Source organism: Balaenoptera borealis (assembly GCF_965194805.1).
Source record: "Balaenoptera borealis genome assembly, chromosome: 15".
Lineage (NCBI taxonomy): Eukaryota > Metazoa > Chordata > Mammalia > Artiodactyla > Balaenopteridae > Balaenoptera > Balaenoptera borealis.
In genome coordinates this window covers 52,301,557-52,326,937 of record NC_138871.1, presented here as the reverse complement: position 1 = coordinate 52,326,937, position 25,381 = coordinate 52,301,557, and the positions used below count along the sequence as shown (strand labels likewise).

The 25,381-nt window shown below is 48.3% G+C and overlaps 1 protein-coding gene and 1 long non-coding RNA gene across 3 annotated transcripts in view; one reads left to right on the top strand and one right to left on the bottom strand.

The window, feature by feature from the left end:
* Positions 1-25,377, bottom strand: part of LOC309612530 — a 52,464-nt gene extending 27,087 nt beyond the window's left edge. The window contains exon 1 of the long non-coding RNA XR_014235253.1: positions 15,047-25,377. This is a non-coding gene — a long non-coding RNA (uncharacterized lncRNA). The remainder of the gene's footprint in view (positions 1-15,046) is intronic.
* The window catches only part of LOC309612436 (uncharacterized protein), a 111,090-nt gene that overhangs the window by 17,801 nt on the left and 67,908 nt on the right, over positions 1-25,381 (top strand). For both annotated transcript variants that reach the window (XM_082358339.1, XM_082358340.1), the window contains exon 2: positions 20-160. In XM_082358339.1, coding sequence (XP_082214465.1) covers positions 20-160 — 141 coding nt within the window. The remainder of the gene's footprint in view (positions 1-19; positions 161-25,381) is intronic.

The window sequence follows — 25,381 nt, the reverse complement described above, 5'->3', positions numbered from 1 at the left end:
GCTTTACTTTGGATTGTAGGTCCCTACAGGGAGCTGCCTGTCCCATACCCCCGAGTTGCCAGCAGCTGCTACAGATCCCAGCCACCGCCTCACCTACTCTCCTGGTGAGAGAGACCTCGGCAGGACTGGTCTCTGGGCTGAACCCTGCACCAGCAAGGAGGTACGTGTGCCCCTAGGGAGTGGGCAGATGGCAAGGACTGCCCTCCCAGCTGGGCAGCCTCGCTGGGTGGGCAGTGCCCTTTCTAGTGTGCAGGAGATGGCAGGGGCCGGCAGGCCAGTGTCCGCCCTCCCGGTGTCCACACTTGGCAACCCCACCTGTCTCCAGCCAGCTGTGTCCTTGCAGATGAAACTGGCAGAAGGAAGAAGCTGGGCTCCGAATTGGCTCCCTGAGTTTTTTTTAAATCACAACTTTGATGTTTCCTGTGCTGTTGGCTGACACCAGTAGTCCTTTTTTACTACCTCTTATATGCTTCCTACATACTCTTGGTCATCCCGGGTGCAGGACGGTCCCCTCCTCTGACCCCCAGCACTTACCCAGTCCCTGTTCCTCTCTGGTCTGTTTGGAGAGCAGGCTGGCCTTTCTGTCTTGTTGTGAATGTTTACACAAATGGAAAATGTCAGTTTAATCTGTAAAGGAGCTCAGGTGGGAAAGTTCCCAAAGCAAACATCCGAAGGTGCAGTGTGTTTCCCCTGAGGGTGGTCCACGGGGAGAAGCTGGTGCAGTGTCAACTCACAGCCTCACATTTATTCAGCACCCTCTGTGGGCAAGAGCCCCTGCCCTCCTGGAGATTCCAAAATAAATAGACAAATCCACAGCCTGTTAAATCCCAAAGTCAACGTCACAGTGCCGTGCGAGCTCTCGGGCAGGCACGACTGGCCCTGGGTGCAGGCAGAGAAGGTTTGGTGGAGGAAGGGCTCACTGTAAACTAGTCTGGGAACCAGGGTGGGAAATGGAGATGCTTCCAAGAGGAGGAGACATGAGGAGTGGTGAGGGCATGTCAGGCTGGAGTAACAGTCTGACCAAAAAGCTGAAAGGAGAGCTCAGGGACATAGGTGGCAGGTCTGGAGGGTGTTGGACAGACTCAGAGAGCCTTGAATGTCTGTCCAGGGAGTTAGGCCCTTCTGTGTGCGGGAGAGGAAGTGAGGCACGTGAGTGGGCACTTACATCTAGTACTAGTCTTCCTGGTGGGTATCTCTGCGGCCTGGACCCGTCTGAGTTTTAAAAGATGTTGTTGATGCTTCTTATGTGTATCACTGGATGAACTCATTTCTGAAATCCCATTAGCTGTAAAATAACCATGTTTCTGAGGTAGGAGAGGATGGTGATGTAGTGAAGGAAAAACTTTTCCTCTACCCTTATAGGTTCAGTTTCCAGAGGCTGTTAATTAAAATGACAACAGACATTAACAGGAAGAAAATGTTTTATTTACGTGCATCATGCATACGTGTGGACGTGCTCAGTGTTGAGTAACTCAAAAGGGTGGTTAGAATTGGGGGTTTATATACCTAATTTAGTAGAAGAATGGAAGGGAGAGAAAAGGCTCTTATGGGGAGAACAAATGGGCTTCTTTAGGAAAGACAAATGGGCTTTTTAGGAGAATAAAGGGGAGATAAGAGAATCTGTGATAATGTTTGTCAATACAGGTACGAGTAGACTTTACCTCTTCTTCAGGGCCAGAACTCCCCCAGAGAGAGTTAATAGATTGTTAAATTATGGTATATTTGCTCTTGGTGTCTCTCTTAGAAGCAGACCCATCCCAAAGAGGGAATTTATGGCAGTCCTGATTTCTCAAAATTTCTGCTTTTAGTCAGATAGGGGAAGCTCTGAGAAGGCTTCTTTCTGCATCTGTTGAATCTCAACTGTCTACAGCTGAAAATAATCTTTATACCAATTCTGGGGTTCTGAGTTACTCCCCATGGTGAAATAGGTAACATGCAGGAATTCCTGGCCAGTCGGAGCTAACCTTCACAACCAGAGGAAACCAGTGACTGAAGATTCATTCTCACTGCGTAGACCACACATCTGAATCACTGGGGTTCAAAACAATCACAGTTTCAAAACAAAACTGATGCTGGAGAGTGGGGAGACTCTTTTGGGATTGAATGATCCAGATAATTGCAGTGGTGGTGATGCCCTCCCAGCATGCCCTGCTGGGGCGGTGGGAGCACATTAGTCACGGGTTGGGGTGAGGAGAGGTGGTCGAGGAAGAGGGGATAAATAAAAGCGGTGAGCAGTCTTGTCTCCAACAGGCCTGCAAGGGCGGGCTGTTGGTTGAGGGTGACTGCCAGCATCCCAGGCAGGGAGACATGAGTCACACCCTGAGAGGCTGACCTGCCAGCACCCGGCCTCTCTAGGAGAAGAAGGGGGGAGCAGACGCTGGTGATTCCAAATGCCAGGCTTGCCCTCTTGCTGTGGCCTTGGGCTTGAGATCTTTGTCATCCCTCATCAGCAACCTTTGCAAAGCTACGTGACTGACTGGCCCCTGTTCACAGTTCTTCTGCCGCTCTTTATCCTTAAACCATCAGAGGCTCTACTTCTGACCGGAAGAGCTAGAGCCAGCCAGCCATTGTTCTGGTCATAACCGGAGCATTCGTACCTTTGGAGCGGCCCCTTGGGACTGTTCTCTCTTTGCGACGGTGGGGGCTGGTCTGTGAAGATGGGAGGGAGGAGTGACTTGTGTCACTGTCTTCACAGCAGCCGGCTCTTCCCCAAGGTTTCAGTTTGCTCTCAGTCCCTTCCCCTGTGTGACCCTTAGCCCACACCGGAGGTCTTCTGGCCAGAGCGGTGGTCTCTTCTAATGTTCTGAGAAGAACATCCAGGTCCTCACCCTGGAAAGGTAGCACCTGAAAAGCTACTCGTTCCTGAGTGGGATTTCCAGACACCATGTCCTGCAAGAAGGGCCAGGACCGCTCCAGCTGAGGACAGACAATTCCCTCCGGGACCCACTTTCAAGGAGCCGGAGGCCAGAATCAGAGTCTCCTCCTGCCCTTCCCCATCTTCCTGGTACTGAGTACTAGAGTTAGTGCCCCTTTTTATCTCCACTCTGTGTTCTGCGGCCTCCTAGGTCACAACCTCACCCCCGCCCAGCCCAGCCCCCTCTCCCTCACTTAGGTCTGTGCCCACCCTCTGCTATATGCCTGGCCTCAGGTGGGTCTGGAGCTTAGGGCCAGTGTCACAGGCTTTAGCCTTGCTGTGGGCAGCCTGGGTGGGAGCTGAAGTTGGGAGTCTTTTGGCAACCTCGGCAGAGAAGGGCTGAATCTGAAGTAGCTGAAGGCCAGTATTCTGCCCGTGTGAGGGATTTTTATTCCCAGGGATCCTGATGGACCACTAGGGCGGCCTTGTTAGGCAAGCTGAAAGTTCATCTTTTTTTTCACAACTGGATGTTCACAGTGTCTATGTACTTGCCTTTTAAAAATGTCATCATCTAGACGAGTTTTATTTTATTTTATGTCCGGTCTTCCTTTTTATCTTTTAAGTGGGAAATGGAGAGCATGTGAGGGAGCAATTGAGAGGCTTGCTCCAAGCAAGGGACACGAGATCCCTTCCCCCAGTTTGCCCCTGCACGTTCCTTCCACAGCTCCAGAGCAGAGCTCGTATTCCAGCCGCAGATGGAATACCTTGAGCCAGGCAAGGCTGACAGCCCTGGAACAGGTGTGGCCACTGTGAAATAACACGGAGACATCTCAGAGCAGGGACCGCCCTCCTTCTCAGAGCAGAGAAGAGCTGGAAGGAGACAGGATGCTTCACATCCACAGCTCCTGGCGTACTAAACACCCAGATCTCCCCTGGGTTAGGAAAAAGCCGCCGTTTCACTGAGGGGGGGCCCCTTGGTGAGCTGCCTCCATCCCAGCCTTGAGATGATAATTTGAGATTTTTACTAGGGTTGGTTGGAGATTCTCGCTATGCAATATGGCAGTCATATGAAGGTATTTAAACCTACATTTACATAAATTAAAGTTTAAAAATCAGTTCCTGTTGCACTAGCCACATTTCAAGTTCTCCATAGCCACACGTAGCTAGTGGCCACCTCATTGCACAGCACGGATACAGAACATTTCCGTCATCACAGAAGGCTCTCTTGGAGAGCCCCGCAGGTGTCTGGGAGAGACGCTTGACACAATTGATCAAATCCCCTTTACATGGACCTGTCCATTCCATCGATGTTGCATACATGCTTCTTTGACCTTTTGGTGGACATTCAGAGGCTTCATTCCCACTGTTGACTCCCCCAAGCTTCTTTCTCAACCCAGAGATCTGGCTGTCCTGGCCTTGTGAGGCCTCCCTTCTAGAAAGAACAGGTAGCATGCCTCTGATACAGGCTGGCTAGGCAACCCCCAGGCATTCCCAGGATCAACTAACGACCTGACATGTACTGCCCAAACGAATACCACTCTGTGTCTGGCAGTGACAGTTCTCACTAGGCTGTCCTTCTGTCTCACTGCTAGTTAGTAACTGAATGGATGATGAAACCCGTCAGATAATCCCATGTCCCAGGATATTACCTTCCTGGCTCCTCGGTGTCACCCCTCCCTTCCCCCAAGCGTTACCGTCTCCCCAAATAAAAATGTCTGTTAATATCCTAGGTACAGCCTGCCAAACCCCTGTATTAGAATTACTTGGTGGGAGGGGCTTGTTTAAAATGCAGATTTCTTGGCCCTGCACCAAGCCAATGGAATCAGGATCTCTGCAGGGAGGGGGCGTTGGTACTAAATCTGGGAACCACTGCCAGTGAGGAAGTAGCTCAGGAACCATCCTTGGAGTCCCTGGAAACTAGAAATCAACCCCCGTTGTATTCTGGGGTTTCTGGTATATTGCAGACCACACCACCCCGGGGGCTGAAAGCTGGATGTTGGGAGCTGCTGGTGGTAGTGGGATGACCGATGTTTCCCACGCCCTCTTGTTTTTCCCCCTGCCCATCCCCCATGCACACACACAGGTGCACACACACAGGTGAGTATGCACATGCACATGCACACTACTCGCCCATAAGTTCTGCTGGGTAACTAACAGACCTTAAGAAAATCCTGTTCCAGGCCCTTCCTGTGAGGCAGGAAGGAGTTCTGGGCCTTCTCTCACAGGCCCTACTGCATGGACCCCCCAGGAACTGAGCCTTCAGAACCTGCCGTGGAGAGACCTTCTTCCTTTTCTCTAAATCAGGGTTTCATGACCTTAGCCCTGCCCCACTTTGGTGAACATAAAACTCTACCTCTGGGATTCTAATGTGCCATTGTGTCCCCTCTTCTTGTCCCTCCAAAATAGCCTGTAGTTTGTGTTATAAAAATAAGGTTTCCCCCTTGCTTCCCAAACACAAAATTATATGCACATAACACCTAACAGAGCATGAAGATATAGTTCATTACTGGTAAGAAAGTCACACCGCTAGAGCAGTTTTTCTAGCATGAGCGTGCTCCAGAATCCCTGCGGGGCTTGTTAAACCCATCGCCAGTCCCTGCCCCCAGAGGCTCTGATTCAGGAGGTCTGGGGTGGTGCCCAAGAATTTGCATTGCTAACAAGTTTCCAGGTGATACTGCTGCTGGGTGGTGGAACCACACTATGAGAAGCACCGCTCTAGAAAGACTATCCTTATACTCCCTCCCTTGAGCCCAAGGAAAGGCCAAGCCTTTCTTTAAAACACTAAGATCATCATATGGTCTGGTCTTTCTCTGGTCTCCCTCCATCTTCAGATTGGAGTATCTAAAAGACAAATCAACCCTGGTCTCAATAGCGCTGATGGCCTCTCCCGGGGAATCTTTGCAGTGTTATTAGACCAGGTCTCTGTCCCTGCAAAGACTCCATCCACATGGGGTAGCTGTGAAGAAAGGAAAGGGAATGAGGAATGAAGAACACTTTCTTGCCAAAGTTATACTGAGCACAGGTTTCCAAACACCACATCCAGGAGTCTGGGGTGTGTGTGGTATGGTGTGTGGTGTGTGTTTGTGTGTGTGTGCGTGCACGCATGCATGTGTGTACACACGTGTGCACACACATGTTTATTGTTCCTTATCTATAAATTGTCGTAAGCATAGCAGAAAACTCACATGGTGAATCTGAACAGCATTGGTGGAGAATACAGGCCTCCTGTTCCAGCCAGGACTTGGAACAATTGCTCTGCTTGTGTATTTATTTGGGCCTTGGCATCTCAGCAATGAAAAAGTTTGTGGAGTAAATGAGGAAAAGATGGAGAACTTTTCTGCTCTGTGTTTATAGGTTTTGGCTTTTCCCAAACAATCCATCTTGAGGTCTTGCTATCAAGCAGGCAAGCAGCCCGCTGATGGTCTTGATAGAAGTTTTCCACTATTTATTTTTTGCCCAGGGAAACAACCTAGTTCTCTGCCACTGAGGCTGTCAGGCAGTAAGAGTGCCTGAGCTCACTCCGTTGTTTATGGGGCTTTCTCTGAATCTCCAGCCCTTTCCCACAGATGGGAAAATCAATGGAAAATCCCTCAGCAACAACCCTGAGTGGCCCATCTGTCCTCAGCTGTCCCCTAGTCGCTCTTTGTTTAGTGTCTCTCACATTTAATCAGCTGGTCTCTTTCCCCTCTGGGCTGCTCAGTCTCACCTGGACATTTACACTCAGTTAAAGGAACTTTGAGAGGAGGATGGCACAGTTGGTGATGGACTTACATGCATGCCTTCCCAGGAAAGACACAGGGAACTTGGAGGATGTCATCTAGAGGAGGGTCCTCGGGGGACACCACCCCGTCTTCAAATATCCAAGCAGCTACAAGGCAGAAACATCTTGATCTTGCTTCCTGCACTCCAAAGGGAAGTCCTAAGTTGTCAGTCAGGCTCTTTGCTGGGTTTTCCTGTCCCTTGGAGCTTTTCTCTCTCTCCCCCTCCCTCTCTAGGAAATCTCACTTCTTCTTAGAGCTTTAAATGTCATCTGTAGGCTGATGACTCCCAAAAGTATATCCCTGGCCCAGATCACTTTTCGAAAATGTAAACTTATATATTCAACTGCTGACACACATCTCCACTTGATATCTCCCTGACATTTCCAACGTAAAGTGTGCAAAAGCGAACTCTTGATCGGCACCCCTAACCCAAATCTCGTCCTCCCACAGTTTTCCCCATCTCGGTAAATGGCACCAGCCTCCGCCTAGTTGTCAAGTCAGGGATCTGGGAGTCATTTTTGGCACTTCCTTCTCATTCATACGCCACATCCAATCCATCACTGAGTTCTGTTTATTCTCCCTCCAAAATGTGCACTGAGCTCCTCTACTTCTCCCACCTTCATTTCTACCACCCTCAGTCAGGCCTCCACTGCCTCTCATAGGGACTGCTACAGGCATTCCAACTGGTCTTTCCTGCTTTCCCATTGCCTGCCTCTAATCAATCCACCCTCCCACACAACACCCAGGGAGACATCTGAAAACTCCACATCAGATCATGTCGTCCCCCAGCTTAAAACACTTCAGTGGCGTCCGAGGCAGTTAGAATAAAGCCCAGGCTCCTTCTAAGACCTGCAGGGCCCTGCGTGATCAGGGCCCACCTCCCCGTCTCACCTCATCTGGTACCACCCTCTCCATCACCAGGCACTTGAGCCACGCTGACCTCTTATAGCTCCTCAAATGCACCAGGCTCTTTCCTGATCCCTCTGCTTTGGCTGGCCTTCCCCCAGGGTCCCCCGCTCCACTCCCCTCAATCTTTTAGTTCTCATCTTACACACCACCTTTCCAAAGAAGCCATCTATTTTAGTTATCCATCGCTGTGTAACAAATCATCCTCAAACCTAGTAGCTTGAAACAACCATCTTCTTATTTCTCACTGTGTGGTGAGGTGTCTCAGGCTTAGTGGGGTGGCCCCTGTGCTGGTCTTGCTTGGGGCTCTCTCTCTCTCTCTCTCTTTTTTTTTTTTTGCATGATGCAATCTCGTTTTTTTTTTTTTGGTAAAGTCATAACACATTTATGTGCCAATGTGTCCGCATATATACATATAGATGCATTTATACATGCTGGTATATGATTACGTGTAAGTGGAGAAAAATACAGATGACACACTCTAGGTTGTTCACATATGTTAATTCAGAATAAGGCTAAGTGGGAAAAGACTGTTTTTTTGTTTTTTTTTTTTAAAGTGACCACAGTCACACGGCAGCTGGGGCTGAAACATTCAACATGGTTTCATTCACATGTCTGGCACCTTGGCAGGAACATCTCAGCGGGCACACTGGGATGGCTGGGCCTCTCTGTATCATCACAGGGGTTTGCCCTCTCCGCATGGTCTTTCCAGGGGAATGGCCAGAGTAATTTGGGCCTGGAATGATCCCACTAAAAGCCTTTGTAGAATAGAGAGTGGTGGATATGTATATTTGTTAGTGTGACTAAATGGTTCCCAGGAGTCATGGTGTCATATAGTAGAAAAGAGCAGGACTTTGGAGTCTAAAATTCAAATCCCACCTCTGATTCTTGCTTATTAATTAAGGCTCTTTTGGTTGCAGCAATAGAAACGGATTGTGGCTAGCTTAAGCCAAAAGGGGAATTTGTTGGAAGGATCACATGGCAGGGCTGACAACCACAACTCAACTGTAGAAGTCAGTGGCCTTTCTCCAGAGTGCAGCTACTAACCTGTCTCGACCTCAGTGATTCCTTATCTTTGTGTCTCTCATTCTTTAATTTCAAGTCTCATGTCTCTCAAGATTCTGTTTGACCCAGTTTGGTTTCAGTATCACATTCCTGGTCAATCAATCAGCTAAGGCCAGAGGACAGTTACATGGTACAGACAAGGGGGCCCTTCTGGGGCCCCCTGAGAATGGGGTGCATGGCCAGAAAAGGAAATCAGTGGGAGGCAGTTGGGGACCCTAAGAGGGGTCAGTGATGCTCAGTCAAGTTTCTGGTAAGCCTCAGTTTTCCTCACAAACAAGGTAGGATAATCTACTTCTTAAAACAATGTCCAGGAACTTCCTTGGCGGTCCAGTTTATTAAGACTCTGTGCTCCCAATGCAGGGGTTGCGGGTTCAATCTCTGGTCAGGGAACTATGATCCCACATGCTGCATGGTGCAGCCAAAAAATAAAAAAAAGAAAAGAAGAAGAAAAAATTAAAACAAAACAAAACAGGGACTTCCCTGGTGGTCCAGTGGTTAAGAATCTGCCTTCCAATGCAGGGGACGCAGGTTCGATCCCTGGTTGGGGAACTAAGATCCCACATTACCACAGGACAACTAAGCCCGCGCCACAACTACTGAGCCCGTGTGCTCGAGAGCCAGTGCGCCACAACTAGAGAGAAGTCCGCATGCCACAACGAAGAGTACCACCGTGAAAGATCCCGCATGCCGCAACGAAGATCCCACATGCCACGACTAAGACCCTACGCAGCCAAAAAAAATAAAGAAAGAAAGAAAGAAAATAAATAATAAAATAAAATAAAGTAAATATTTTTTTAAAAAGAGCCTATGCATTCCTAATTGTAACGAATATCACCCGTATCCCACTCCACGTTGGCCTTACCAATTATAGACACTCCCACCACAGGGAATGGTGTCCCTAAATCAGTGTTTTATCAAACTTTGTTTTTTTTTTAATAATTCATTTGATGAAGACTGTTCTCTTATATAGTTTGTTTGTTTTTTTTGTTTTTTTTTTATTTGTTTGTTTGTTTATTTATTTATGGCCGTGTTGGGTCTTCGTTTCTGTGCGAGGGCTTTCTCTAGTTGCGGCGAGTGGGGGCCACTCTTCATCGCAGTGCGCGGGCCTCTCACTATTGCGGCCTCTCTTGTTGCGGAGCACAGGCTCCAGACGCGCAGGCTCAGTAATTGTGGCTCACGGGCCCAGTTGCTCCGCGGCATGTGGGATCTTCCCAGACCAGAGCTCGAACCCGTGTACCCTGCATTGGCAGGCAGATTCTCAACCACTGTGCCACCAGGGAAGCCCTGTTTGTTTTTTTAATAAATTTATTTATTTATTTTTGGCTATGTTGGGTCCTCATTGCTGCGAACGGGCTTTCTCTAGTTGCAGCGAATAAGGGCTACTCTTCATTGCAGTGCGCGGGCTTCTCATTGGGGTGGCTTCTCTTGTTGTGGAACACAGGCTCTAGGTGCGCAGGCTTCAGTAGTTGTGGCACGTGGGCTCAGTAGTTGTGGCTTGTGAGCTCTAGAGTGCAGGCTCAGTAGTTGTGGCGCACAGGCTTAGTTGCTCCACGGCATGTGGGATCTTCCCAGACCATGGCTCGAACCCGTGTCCCCTGCATTGGCAGGCAGATTCTTAACCACTGCGCCACCAGGGAAGTCCCTCTTATGTAGTTTTAATTTGCATTTCTCTTATTGTGAGTGAGTCTGAACATCTTTCAGAGAGACTCAGAAGCCAGATGTATTGTCCTTTCCTTGGGTGGTTGGTGCACAATCTTTACTCATGTTTTTATTGGTTATTGTTCTTTTATTATTGTTATTGTTATTAATTTTTATTTAGGACCTCTACAATGATGGAAATTAGCCCTGAATGAGTAGTAAATATTTTTTCCAACTTGTCACTTGACTTTTTAAAGATGGTTTTCGTATAGTTTTTATTATTATGTAGGCACATTTATGAGTCTTTGTTTTAGAGCTTTTCTGGTTTTGTCTTACACCAACAAAGGATTATTCAAAAATCTTTTCCCTGTGGTTTCTTCTAGTATGTTTTTAACTTTTATTTATTTGTACATTTCGATAATAGACACATTTGAAACTTATCCTGATCCAACTTCATTTTTTTCCCCAACTTCATTTATTGAATAATTCCTTTTCCCCCACTGGTTTGAAATGCTGCCTTTACTGTACACTGAATTTCTCCAAGTACTGGTGTCTACGTGTGGGGTTTCTGTTCTGGCCCATGGGTCTGCTGCAAGCACTCTCTGGAGACACAGCTGGAGAGAGCCCTCTCTTGTTTCTCACCTGTGTCTCTGGCCCCTCCTTCTCTGCTTTTCTGGCTCTTCCTTCTCTCCCCTCCTCTGTTTCATGGCACCCATCCTGTGCTATCCTAGTACATTTTCCCTTCTCTCTGCCAAACAGATCTCATCTGGCTTCACAGCTTTAAGTATCAGCTGTGCGTTGATGGTATATGGCGTTATTTCTCTGGCCCAGATCTCTCCTCTGAACTCCAGACCCATGTAGCCAGCTGTCCCCTCAGTCTCCACTTGGAGGCTTCATCTGAATTTCAAACTTAACATTTCTGAATTCAAGCTCCTTATCTTTCCCAGAACCTGCTTCTCCCACAACGTTTCCCACTCAAGAAACAGCAGCTCCATTTTTTTCTATAACTCAAGTCAAAAATCTTCAAGTCTTTAAAAAAAAAAAAAAAAAAATCTTCAAGTCTTGACTTCTCTCTTCTCTACATCCACTCTATCAACACCTGTCACCTCCAGAATCCAATCAGCTCCCACCACCTCCAGCACTGCCCATCATCCCTCACCTGAGTTATGGCAATGGCTTCCTCACCAATCTTTCTGTGACAGCCCTGATTCCACCCTGCTCTCTAAGACTATTCTCCCTTCAGCAGGCAGAGTGATCCTTTTAAAATGTAGTCATATCCTGTTCTCCTCTGCTCAGAACTTTCCAGTGGCTCCCAAAGTCCCACAGAAGTCTCCAAGATCCACCTAATCTGGCCCCCAGCTACTTCTCAGAACTTTATTCTCTCCCATGCACCCACCCGCTTACTGAACTCCAGCCACACTGGTCCCCCTTCTGTTCCTTGACTAAACCAAGAGGACTCCTGCCTCAGGGCCTTACCACATGCTGTTTCCTCTACTTACAATGCTCTTTCTCCAGCTACACCTGAGGCTCTCTCTTTCACCTCCTCCATGTCTGTACTCAAATGCCACCTTCTTGGAAGGTCTTCCCTGACATCTTTATATAAAATAGAAATCCTACCCTGTACCCTGACTTTCTATCCTCTTACCCTGTACTTACCAACCTTGAAATATTATATACTTGTTTGTACGTCCATTTATTATCTATCTACTCTTGCCAACACGAAAGCCCCCATGAGGGCAGAAACTTATTATTTTCTTTTCTGACACTCTTTTGCATCTAGAAGGGGCATATACTAAGTACTCCATAGATACTTGTTGACTAAAAGAATGAATGAATGAATCTGTTATGCTCTAGTAGCACATTTTATTTATTCTTGCTTTATAATACCTATTTTTCATTTAATCCAAGATGCCATTGATTGTAAAGTGCACCACTATTTTACGTACTGCTGTCAAACCATAACACAATGCTTTCTTACCACTTAAAACTTTAATGTATACTTATGGAAAGAGCACTTTTAGACTTATGTGGACACAGAAGTTTATCATATATCACACTTGGACATATATAAGAAAGAAAATTTGTATGACCAAAATAAATTGACTAAAGTAGTTCTAAAAGGTCTTCACATTCATATTTTGATTCTGGCCATTGATGTCCTTGTTTTTCCAACCAATATTGTCCTCTGTGCCTTGAAGAGTCCCACTTTGATGATGCAGCATTTCTTAAAAGAATACCCCACTACTGTCTCCAGGATTTCCTTCCAAGTCGCTGACAATCTTGGCCAGTGTTTTTGTGTATGGACAGGTGATGACAATTACCTCCTGACTGTACCTCAATGACACACCTCAATTTCAGAGATGTTAAATTGTAAAAACAACAACAGACAGAGAGCAGAATCAATGAATTATGGTACTTATCTAGTAGGACTAATTCCCCCACTTCCTCTTCTTGTCCAACTTTTTTTCTAATTATTCTCATTTTTTCTTTATGAGTAAAGTTAGGAAATCTTATTTATACAAATAAATGACAATATATGACAAATAAATGATAATAGCACAAGCAGAACCAGATCTAATCACTCGGTTCATTATTTTATGCATTGGTTGTAAGGGCCGTTTGTATTAGAGTGGAATCAACACATACTGGGTATTCACTCCCACCCCATGTTCTTGGCAGACTCTGCCAATTCATCAAGGTTCTGTTTTTCATGGATCCCAGAGGAGGCCTTAAAGTCCTTTCCAACAAAGCGTTCCAGGCAGCCGTTAGCAGTTGATTAGAGTCTGTACGTAGATTAAATCCCCGCCAAGCCAACAGTCACCCAGGGCATGTGGAGGTGAAAGGGCAAAAAAGTCTAAATCTGTTATCATTTCTTCAACAAAACAAGATATGCATTCTAAACACCACTACCCCTCCTTTGGGAAAAATTGTGTCCCTGGATCAGTTGAAGGCTATTTAAAGACTTCCCCATTGCACCTCTAGGCTAGCTGAGTTCAGAGCCCCAGATCAGACCACCCATGAATGGAGTTGTATAAGACTGCCTTGGGCAAATCTGATAGGCCAGCAGCTAAGTTTAGTTTTGAAGTGTTCTCTTTTCCCACCATAAGGTATTTGGGAGTTTCCACCTAGGATCCCTCATTCATACTCAGGAGTAAATCACTGCTAGCCCAGGGGGCCAACACCTTGTTCTGAGTTGTGGTTTTTTTTATTTTTTTTATTTTTTTATTTTTGGCTGTGTTGGGTCTTCGTTTCTGTGCGAGGGCTTTCTCTAGTTGCGGCAAGCGTGGGCCACTCTTCATCGCGGTGCACGGGCCTCTCACTATCGCGGCCTCTCTTGTTGAGGAGCACAGGCTCCAGACGCGCAGGCTCAGTAGTTGTGGCTCACGGGCCTAGTTGCTCCGTGGCATGTGGGATCCTCCCAGACCAGGGCTTGAACCCGTGTCCCCTGCATTAGCAGGCAGATTCTCAACCACTGCGCCACCAGGGAAGCCCTGAGTTGTGTTTTTGAATCACCTGGGCATCCTGCTACAATACAGGCTCTGGCTGGGTGGGCCTGGGGTTGGGCTGGGAGGTGCTGGTTAGCTCAGGCTGCCGTAACAGAACACCACAGACTGAGCGGCTCAAACAACACAAATGTATTTCTCATGGTTCTGGGGGCTGAGGAGTCCAAGTTCAAGGTGCCAGCAAGGTAGGTTTCATTCTGAGGCCCCTTCTCTGTGCTTGTAGGCTGCCACCATCTCGCCGTGGTGTGCTCACATGATGCCTTCCTGTGAGTGCAGAGAGGGAGTGCTCTGGTGCCTCTTCTGATGAGGACAATAATCCTACTGAATCAGGCCCCACCCTTATGTCCTCATTTAACCTTTTTTTTTTTTTGGCCTCACTGCGCTCGGTATGCGGGATCTTAGTTCCCCGACCAGGGTTCGAACCCACGCCCCCTGCAGTGGAAGTGCAGAGTCTTAACCACTGGACCACCAGGGAAGTCCCTCTCCTCATTTAACCTTAATCACTTCCTTAGAGGTCCCACCTTCAGAGAAGGCCTGAGGATCAGGGCTTCAGCACATGAATTTTAGGGGGACACACTCACTGGGTCCACAGCACTAAGGATCAGAACGCTCGGGGGGAAACGTCCTACTTTGTCGGGTCACCACGGAAAGCAAGTATGCCCCTGACACCTACACAGGCCTGACCTCAACACCTGAGATCATCAAGCTGAAGGATTTATCAGTGACTAAATCCAGCAATACTGTGTTGCTGGCAGGAAAAAATCCATTTTCTAATTATGAACCTCCACATCCCAGAATTGTGGGGCGAAGCCTTTTTTCAACTCCTTTTAACAGAGCTTCTCTCTGTGGCAATTCCAGCCAATTAAGCCTACTCTGCAGGTCCCAGGCAGAGAGGGCTCTGTGCATGCGCTATATTTAGTGCCCAGGTGGCAGATAGACATCTGCCACGCTGAGCCCAGCACTACTGTGCTCACCACCCCAGCGGCGTCAGGATGGCTCCCGGGGCTTGTGTGGCAACACAGAGGCTCCCCGCGCCTGTGTTAACCCAGGCCTCCCACCCAGCCCCGAATGGCTTCAGAAAAGCTGACTTAGGTGGCGTGGTGCCTCTTTATGGGCACCATGCCCTGGGCCTGGTGGCTTTTTTTTTTTTGGTTGCGTTGGGTCTTCGTTGCTGCGTGCGGGCTTTCTCTAGTTGCAGCGAGTGGGGGATACTCTTCGTTGTGGTGCGTGGGCTTCTCATTGCGGTGGCTTCTCTTGTTGCGGAGCACGGGCTTAGTTGCTCCACGGCATGTGGGATCTTTGCGGACCAGGGCTCGAACCCGTGTCCCCTGCATTGGCAGGTGGATTCTTAGCCACTGAGCCACCAGGGAAGTCCCAGGCCTGCTGGCTTTTTAAGGGCCCCTAGAAAATATTTGAAACCTGAGTTTAAAATGCATTGGTTCTAAGAGACAAAAGTTTCTAATTTGAAATCAGTAAATGTTAATTAAATGCCCAGAAAATGTCAATGGTTACCTACAGTTCAACACTACTGTCATATAAATGGCTAATAAATAAGTAGTTATATTATTATATAATGTATTTATATCTGATAATAAGAACAATAAGGATAATTTATTTTAAAAAGCTGAAAAGTATAAAAGTCCTTTCAAATTTTCTAGAGCAAAGAGATATTTAGAATAGTGTATGGGTGCCTTTTAATGTTTGCTATGATGTGGGAGGTCCCCTAAGGTCAGCAGGCCCAGGGCCTGGCCCAGGTGTGTCCTCTAATGACCAAGAGGACCCTGACATTTGGGCAAAGCCGGATTCCCAGCCCACCTGTTGCCATGTTTCTGAGGTTGCTTAGCTTGGCCCAGTTTGATCTGGGCATCACCCAGGTCCCAACACTCTACAGTGAGTTTCTCACGGTGTCATCCAGGAACCACCTGCAACATTTGGGGCACTTGTTAAAATGGCAGTTTCCTGGGCCTCAGGATCTATTGGATCAGATTATCTGAGCAAGGGCCCCAGGAAGCTGTACTCTGAACCAGCTCCCAGGTGATTCTGATATACGGTAAGCTATAAGAAGCGGAGCTCTGGAAGGCTTGTTTCCTGTTTGGCAAAGAGCTGAGCAGAGCTGTTGAGAAGCAGGTCTCAGGATATGAACCAGGACTCTCTGAGGTTCATGGCAGGCAACTGGGGCCAGAGCCAGGACCCAGGGAAGAGGTCTAGGACTGGAAGGGACTTCAGGTAAGACCAACAAACTGGGACTTGTGCCCCTTCTGGCTCCTGAATTCTCCCACTTGCCCCAAGCCAGCCTGCAAGGCTCAGGGCTCAGAGCTCAGGCCCTGGCAGGAGCTCTTTGGGGCTGAATCAAAGGGAAAGGTGGGAGGAGGACCGACATGCACTCATTTATTCATTTATTCAGTGTACATTCATTCATCCGATATTAATTGAGCACCTGCTCTGCACCAGACACTGGGCTAGGCCCTGGCCATACAGCAATGAACAAAAATGGATATTGTTATCCGCCTTGTGGGGCACACAGATCTGGCACAGCTGCTGGGCAGATCTAACAGGGCTACTTGGGCCTGGCAAGAGCTGCTGGGAAGTGAAAATGAGATCATGAGCCAGAGGAAGGTGTCCCATTTTATTCCAGGTAGGAAAGGGCTCCGGCCAAGGCAGCCTCTGTGGAACGTCAGCTGAGGGATTCTGCGTCATTAACCACTCAGCCTGTGAGTCTTAACACCTGCCTTGCCCCTTCTTCCGTCCACTTCCAGTTCCTGCCCATTCTACTTTCAAAATATCTCTTGCAACTGTCCACTTCTCTTCATTCCCTCTGCCACTGTCCCACCCCAAGCAACTGTCCTCTCCCTCCAGGGTGATGGCAGGAGCCATTGTCATTACACTATTCTTTTTTTTTTTTTTAACTTTATTGATTGATTGATTGATTTTTGGCTGCATTGGGTCTTCGTTGCTCTGTGCGGGCATTCTCTAGTTGCAGCGAGCGGGTGCTACACTTCGCTGCAGTGCATGGGCTTCTTATTGCTGTAGCTTCTCTTGTTGCGGAGCACGGGTGCGCGGGCTTCAGTAGTTGCAGCACGTGGGCTCAGTAGCTGTGGCTCGCGGGCTCTAGAGCGCAGGCTCAGTAGTTGTGGCGCACGGGCTTAGTTGCTCTGCAGCATGTGGGATCTTCCCTGATCAGGGATCGAACCTGTGTCCCCCACATTGGCAGGAGGATTCTTAACCACTGTGCCACCAGGGAAGTCCCATCATTACACTATTCTTAACCATCTCCATAACATTATCCTCATAACTTCCTCCCAAAGACGTGGATCCCCTGCTTGTAGGCCTTCTGGTGACTGCCCAGTGCACTTAGAATAAAATCCAAGCTACCTAACGTGATTCATAGAACTCCTGATGGCTGGCCCCAGGTTTCCTCATCAACCTTGTCGCATGCTGATGTCCCCCTGGCTGGCTCTGCTTCCCACCAAAGTCTTTAGGCTCCGAAGACACTCATACACCTGGAATGCCTTTCCCTGCTTCCTTTCATGTTGCCTGAGTGATTGCTATTCATCCTTTAGGCTTCTACTTAAACATCACTTCCACAGAGAAGCCTTCCTTGACTACTCCCCACTCCCAGTGTAAATGTGGTCCCCCTGTCCATTTTACCTTTACTTTGTATTCATAGCATGTTCATAGTAATTACATATTTTCTTGTGATTATTTAATGACTGAGTCATAAGCTCCTCTAGGTAGAAAGCTGATCTATTTTTGCCCCTTTTGGTACACACAGTACCTAGCACATTGGTACTCAATAAATATTTGTTGAATGAGTGAATGAAAGAGCAAGTACATCCTCATGCTGTGCTTGTTCCGAAGTGTCCATCTTTGTGGCAAGAGTCATGGGAAATGCAAGGAAGAAATCACAGTCCCTGCATTTTAATAGATTTGAGAAGATACTTCATGAACAAGACATTTATATTAGTTATCAGTTACTGAATAATAAATTACCCCAAAACTTAGCAACTTGAAACAATAAACATTTATAATCTCACACTGTTTCAGTAGGTCAGGTATTTGGAAGCATTTTACTTGGCTGGTTCTGACCCTGGGTCTCTCATGAGGTTTCAGCCAACATGTTGGCCAAGGCCACAGTCATCTGAAGGCTTGACTGGGACAGGAAGATCCACTTCCAAGGTGGCTCACTCACATGCCTGCCATTAGTACTGGTTGTTGTCTAGTAACCTCAGCTCATCACCACATGAACCTTTTCACAGGGCTGCTTAAGCATCCTCCTGACCTTGACATGGCAGTTGAATTCCTCCAGAGTAGGTGATCTAAGAGATAACAAACCAGAAGTCACACTGTCTTTTACGACCTAGCCTTGGAATTCACACTGTCATTTCCGCCACATCCTATTGGCTACACAGGTCAGCTCGACTCGTGGAAGGAGAAGACTGCACAGGAGTTGAGGATCACTGGGGGCCATTGGAGAGGCCAGCTACCAAGTGCTGAAGTGTGGTCCCCTGCATATAAGTGTGAATTCAGAGAAGGGAAAAATCTCTGTGATAATTAGGTTTGGTTTGATGAAAGAGGTTGATTCGCTCTGTATCCTGAAGAATGACTAGCCACTGGAGAGCCCTCCATGAGTGGAGGGAAGGCAGGCCAGGTGGGAGCACAGCATGTGCAAAGGCACTGAGGCAGGGAATGGGCATCATTGTTAGAGAGTGGTCTGTCTGGAGCAGAGTGTGTGTGTAGTGAAGTAGAGGTAATAAGACAAGGTAGCTGGGTGACACTGAATTAAAGAGGCTTTGGATGGTTTGTAAATAAGGAACACTGTGGAGTTCTGTGATGACTGACTATGCTGACCCAGAGCTTTAGGAAGCATCACTGAAGGTCAGCATGTAGGACAGCTTGGTCTGGGGAGAGACTAAAGCAGACACAGCCTTGGCCTGGTGAGAACCTGAATTAAGATATTGGCATTAGGTGAAAAAAAGGAGGCAGAATTTTAAGTATTATTACAAAGAAAGAATGAACACTACCCAGAAAGCCCGGGAAATGGAGGATGAGGTAAGGAGAAGGGTCTGGACCTCAATTTCTCCTTGTACACGATGGGGCTGGGGGTGCGTGTCAGCACTTGCTCCACCCATCTGCCAGGACTCAGATGAGCATCATGTGATATGATGGATATGAAACTACTTTGATAGGAGAGAGATTGTAGACACTGAAGGGATTACGATTGTAGGAACAATTCACATGGTGAGCAGTGTTTATTTTAGGTCAGAGGGAGGTAATGTTGGGAAAAGAATAGGGACTATTTGGGGCCATGTCTGTCCAACAAGCCATCCCTCTATCCTTTCCAGCCTGATGGATCTAAAACCCAGCACATGTCTCTTCTCCTCTCTTTGTGCCCCACTCTTCTCCCAGTTACCCATCTGTAGTCTGAGCACTTGACTCCATGGGTCCTGGGGAACCTGCAATCTTCCCCTTTTCCTCTGCCGCACTACAAGCACACAGTAGTGAGGAGACTGTGCCAGGGGAGCATAGCCACTGCTAGTGGCTGAGCAACGTGAGAGACTGGGTCTTGTGGAGCCTGAAACTGTACCCAAAGTGGTCAGATCAGAGGAGACGCTGACCCAGCCAGCAGACTCTGACCTGCAGTGTCTTAACCTCCATGTCTAATCTCTCCTGGTCCACTTAGTTCCTTGCCCCCAAAGCAATCTGTGGAGAAAACAAAGCTGTTTCCTCTTTGCTGTGCTTATTGTACACACAGCCCTGTAGTTACTGATCCTCACTGTATTAGTAATAATGAGTTTCTGGATTTGTATTGCCATTTCCAAGTACTTTCACAAACATCATCACTAAGGGGCATATAACGAAACATGGAGCTATTGTGTATTAAGTAACCAGCCTCACAAATTACCACCTGGTTACTTTCATTCCGTAGGCCTCAGTCTTCTCATCTGTTAAATGGGATAGCAATAGAACCTACCTCCTCCAGTGACTGGGAGGATTGAATGAGGCTCAGCGCGGTGGCTGGCAGGTCGTGGTGATAGGGCAGAAACCTCACAGAGTGCCTGCAGGCTGGTTGGAGAGACATGTGGGGGAAAAAAAAAGTCTGCTTTTTTTGGGCTGCCTGGGCTTTTGTTAATAAATTTCCAGCGGGACGTTTCCGCCACTTGCCTTTTTTTAGAGACATGAAGAGAGGAGAATTGAAAACATTTCCTATGTTGAAATGAAAGGCACTATTTAATCTTGTCACCATCTGCCTGCGCTCCAGGCTGGGAGCCCACAGGCCCGGCTCCCTGTTTCCTAGCGACGGGCAGGCACACCTTCCCCATTAGAGAAAAACGCCCACTGCAAGGAATGCTTCTGCCCCAGGGAACTGGGAAAGAGGTGCCCCAGACTAGAAGGGGGCCCAGCCTTCCCTGGACATTTGTCTTCAAACAGGCCACCCCATTCTTATTTCCCAGGGTCACACAGCAGCAGGGCCAGCCCTTAATTTGCAAAGTCCTTGAGGGACCCTTGGTGCCCTGAGCCCCCTCTTCATCCTCAGCAAAGCTCTAAGGCTGTCTTCATTTCCAAGGGCTGCCGTAATAAAATACCACAAATTGAGTGGCTTACAACAACAGAAACTTGCTTCCTCACCGTTCTGGAGGTCAGAAGTCCAAAATGAAGGTGTGGTTAGGGTTGGTCCCTTCCAGAGGCTTCCGTGCCTGCCTCTAAGTTCCAGTGGCTCCCGCAAGCCATGACATTTCTTGGCTTGTAGATGCATCACTCTCCTCACGTGGCTTTCCCCCTCTGTCTCTCTGTGTCCTCTCTCTGTCTCTTATAAGGACACTTGTCATTGGGTTTAGGGCCCATCCTAATCCAGGATGATCACATCTTTCTATTTTTACCTTAATTACATCTACAGAGACCCTCTTTTGAAATACGATCACCTCAGAAGATCTGAGGTTCCAGGTGGACATATCTTTTGGGGGGGACCACTATTCAACCCACTGCAGAAACTGTTAACTCACCTGGGCTCCTCCTGTCCAGGTGAAAAAGTTTGATAAACTACTGTTAGAACAGTGTGTCGGATGCCCCTTGATCCCGCAGCGAAGGGGTGTATATTTTGAAAATGGAGGGGCTTCCCTGGTGGCGCAGTGGTTGAGAATCTGCCTGCCAATGCAGAGGACACAGGTTCGAGCCCTGGTCTGGGAAGATCCCACATGCCGCGGAGCAACCAGGCCCGTGAGCCACAACTACTGAGCCTGCGCGTCTGGAGCCCGTGCTCCGCAACAAGAGAGGCCGCGATAATGAGAGGCCCGCGCACCGCGATGAAGAGTGGCCCCCGCTTGCCGCAACTAGAGAAAGCCCTCGCACAGAAACGAAGACCCAACACAGCCAAAAATAAATAAAAATAAATAAATAAAAATTAAAAAAAAAAAAGAAAATGGAGTTTGGGACAAGGCAACACCCAAACCAAAGAGGATGTAGCCCTCTTGGTGACATAACAGGTGTAGTGATTCCCCCAGGGAAATGCTTTCCAAGAAGGTGTCTTCCTGGTGACCCTGCTCAGCACAGGACAGCAGCCATGCCTGTGCAGCTGTGCAAACGGGAGAGGCACACCTGCCCTGTCCTCCAGCTCCCCAAATATCCCCCTCTGATATTGAAACTGATGGCTGAAAACTGTCCATCTGAAATCCATCCTTTCAGTTCTTTTCCTTTTTAAAAAACATATGCAACAACAAAAAACTATCACGTGCACTTTTTTTTTTTGAATAGGTAACGCATTCTCATAGTTTCAGCTTCCAAAGGAACAAAAGGATATTCTGTGAAGATTCTCCCGCCCACTCCTGTCTCCCAAACACCCAGTTCACCTCTCCAGAAGCCACTGATATTTCAGTCTCACGTATTCTCCAGAGATGCATAAATAGTCAGAGATTTTCTTTTTCCCTTTACTGCCTAAGTGGTAGCCACTACACCCACTTTTGTCACTTGCTCTTTTCACCTTGCACTACATTCTGGGGATCTCTCCATAGCAGTCATACAGAGCCTGTTCATATTTCTTTAAGTGGCAGAAGTAGCCACTGTGTGGAAATACTGCAGGGCGCTACCCAGTGCCCTGCTGATGGACACAGGGGCTGTTGCCTATGTTTCCTGCTGCTACAAACAGCTGCCGTGAATAACTTTGCATGTGCTTCGTGTCCTACACGGGTGGGAATAAATCTCTAGGGTAAAGTGCTAGGAGTTTCCAGGCTCCGCCTCCCTCTATCACAAACCTTCTGGGCTCGCAGGCCCTGGGCTGAATGGCACAGCCACCCGAGGGCCTGGCTGGTTTATTTTAAGATGGCAAGTGCTCTGCAGGTGGAAATGTGCCATGAGCTGAAGCTTCGCCTCCAGGCACAGTCTGTGTCGAGGTCCATGGACCCAGTGTGGACTGGAGACCGCGGGCCTGGTCCCAGCTCCAGTTTTGCTCTGTGTGACTTTGGCAGATCATTCACCCTCTCTGGGACAGTGGGTACCTGAATCCCTGTCACTCCCTCTTTCCCAGATTTGAGGATGAGATAGGCAAATGTGTTCCAGGGCTCACAGCGAGCTGCTCCAACAGCAATCACATCCTATTTATTACTAATAACAGTGGCTGTGAAATAGAGCGAACCCCATTTCACCCCTCCTCGTATATTTCTTTCCAATCTTATGTCCTTGGCTCTCTGGAAAGAAAGATAAGGTTCAGGGAACATCTTCCATTTTGGAATTACCTGGCCTGCCGGGGCAGTGCGGACCACAGACAGGCGGATCTGGGGGGGTCTGGCCCCGCAGGCCCCAAGGGCAGAGGCGTGTTGTGTGGGAGTTGCTACGGCCAGGTGAGGGTGGGTGTCTGGGAGGACTTTCTGCCTGGAGGCCTTGAATACTGACAGCTCACATTTTCCTGGTACTTTACACTTTACAAAGTGCTTTCTCATATGCTTTCTCAGTTAATGTGTGATTCAGCCAGATTCTTAGTAACAGCGGATTTAAGCAGAAAAAGGATCTAGTGAATATTTTGGGTGGGAGCTCACAGAATTGCCTTCAATTTGAAGCATGCAGCTCAGAAGCCAGGTGGGAACCAGGAAAGAGGAGGTGAGGACCCCATGGCCTCAGGCACTAGATGTCACCCAGGCTGGACACAGGCCACCAGAGGCTGACGTGACCTGTTAGCACAAATTGTCACCCCTGTTGCCCAGCTCAGACACTGTCGTGGGCCCACTGGGAGTGACCTCTGTGCTGCCCTTTCAAGTCACTCCAGGATGAGCGCCCCCTTCTGCCCTGGATGCCTGATGAGTGAGCCCCGGGGCAGAGCCTGCACCCCGACTACCCTGGAGGTGGAAGTGGGTGGCGTTTTCAACTTCTCCAGTGGAAAGCCAGACGCTCCCATAAAGAGTTACAGAGGGGGATCCTCAGTCCTAAGGGGGGTGGGTCAGATGTAGGGCAGCAGAAGGGCAAGTGTTTATGACTATTTGCACAACAGTCTTGGGGTTTGGGTTACTCTATGCATATCTTATTTATTGAGGGATGCTGGGGGCGGGGTCTTTACCTGAATCAGGGCTACTGGGATCTTTATATCAAAATCTCTGCAGATCTGTCCTGACATCGTAGCTTACTGCTCACAATCGACATCCCATTAGGGATGCGGTCCAGAGAGCCCTTCTAGAGCCTTCCTCCCCTAGAGAATTCAGAGGGATCATGGCCCAACCATCACCTTGATTTTGGACTTCCAGCTTTCAGAACTGTGAGGCATATTTCTGTTGTTTTAAGCTGTGTTTGTAGTGATTTGTTGACAGCCTTAGGAATCTAGATAACGGTTATTTGGTCACCCTAAAAAAGGTTTCCTGGCCCCCACCTATCTGGGCTCCAGCCTCATAGAGTCCCCCCCTATCCCCCCACAACTTATGATACCTCTGCCCTCAAGGGCCTGGATCTTGCAGCCCTCTCAGAGGCCCCCTCCTGGTTGGGAGGCCCAGACTTCCCCTCTCCCAGCAGAATCTCCTCACTAAGCTTCCTCCTCAGGTAGGGGGGCCAGCAGCTGGTCCAGGCGAGACCACCTGGGTCCCTTCCTTTCCCTCTGGGCCCCTGGGTCCCTAGCACCCATGCTAAGAGCAATGTCTGTGGCTGGCGCTGCTGGTGGAGAACACAGATCTTGGAAAAAAGGGCCCTTTGTGACTCTTGGGGCATTGCTGTGGCTTCTACGAGCTGTGGAAAAAATCAAAGAACCTGCAAGCCTAGCCTAGAAATGGTCTTCAGAGGCTGTGGGGCAGGGATTTCCTCCATCCGCTGGCTACTGGAGTTCTGCAGTCTGCGGTGCCCAAGGGGGTCTGCCTGGATGTGGTGCCTGGGGGTTGGTTAGGGAAAGAGTCTCTGAATGAATCCTGGGGCTCCAAGAGCCAGGACACCTGTGTGACCACTAGCACATCGTTGAACTTTTCTGTGCCTCAGTTGAGCCCTGCAAAATGAGAGCTTTGCCTTTGGTCACCCCTAAGTTCTCTTCTGGCACCAAAGGTCTGTAAGACCAAACCAGGTGCTGGGCTTTGGGGGTGGGGATGGCGTTTGTAGGGAAACAAAATTTGTCACCCCAAAATGTTTCTCTTTGGCATGAGGATTAATTTAGGCTGATTACTTTAAGGCCCAAAAGACCCAGGAAGAACCTTCGACCTTCCCCCTAACTGCCTAAAGAATGCACCTGTTGCAGGAAGGGAGCTGTCCCCATGGATGACTAGGGTATGAACTAGGTGTGTAGACAGGGAGGAACCCAGCAAATCTGTCTGTTAGAATTCCTCTCTGTGTCCTGTTGTCTCTGCAGGGCCCAGCAAACATTTGTTTACCAAACACTTGCATTTCCTCTTTATGTCAGTTGCCTTCCTCCCCTTTGAGGTTTCAAATCACTACCCCCAACATCCTCTTCTGTCTTTAGCTGAAGATGGTATTTGAGGTGAGGGTTTCAGCAAGTTACTTAGTTTTCCTGGGTCTCTCCCATGTATACTTGTTATTAAACTTTTGTTTGGTTTTTCTCCTGTTAATCTGTCTCGTATCAAGTTAATTCTTAGACCAGCCAGAACTTCTAAGGGTAGAGGAAAATGTCTTCCTCCCCAACAGTTTCAAAGGTAAATGAAAATCAGACCTGCCTGGAACTACACGCAGTCTAGTGAGGAAAGACAGACAGACAGACACTCAGCAGCAAAAGACGTCCTCACAAGATGACAGTGAGAACAGGGACCCTCTCCAGCATCGGCTGTGCATCAAGATCAGCAGCCTAGACCCCAGACAAATCACTAGGGACCCTGCAGTAGAACCCGGGGGTCCCTGCGTGCAGCCGGGGTGGAGTACCTCCTGGGGAGCAGGGCGCTGGAGGGCAGGGAACAGACCTCCCAGAGAGGGTGGGGAAATGGTACCTAAGGGAAGACAGACTTAGCTCCACCTCCTACCTAGGTGTCTGGGCTTTTATGCTATAAATTGGTATAAAGAAGAAGTGGACACTTTAAGAGTGGCTGGATTTGGTTTATAATGGAAAGGGCAGGAAGTGAGCTGGTTGAGAGTATGAAGGAGCAGGGCTGAGCCACGGTGGACAGTGTCGTCAAGCCGTCCTCTGTGCTATTATTATCATCTGCCTTTGGTATCGTATCAGATGACGGTAGTAAAGATTTATACTGTTT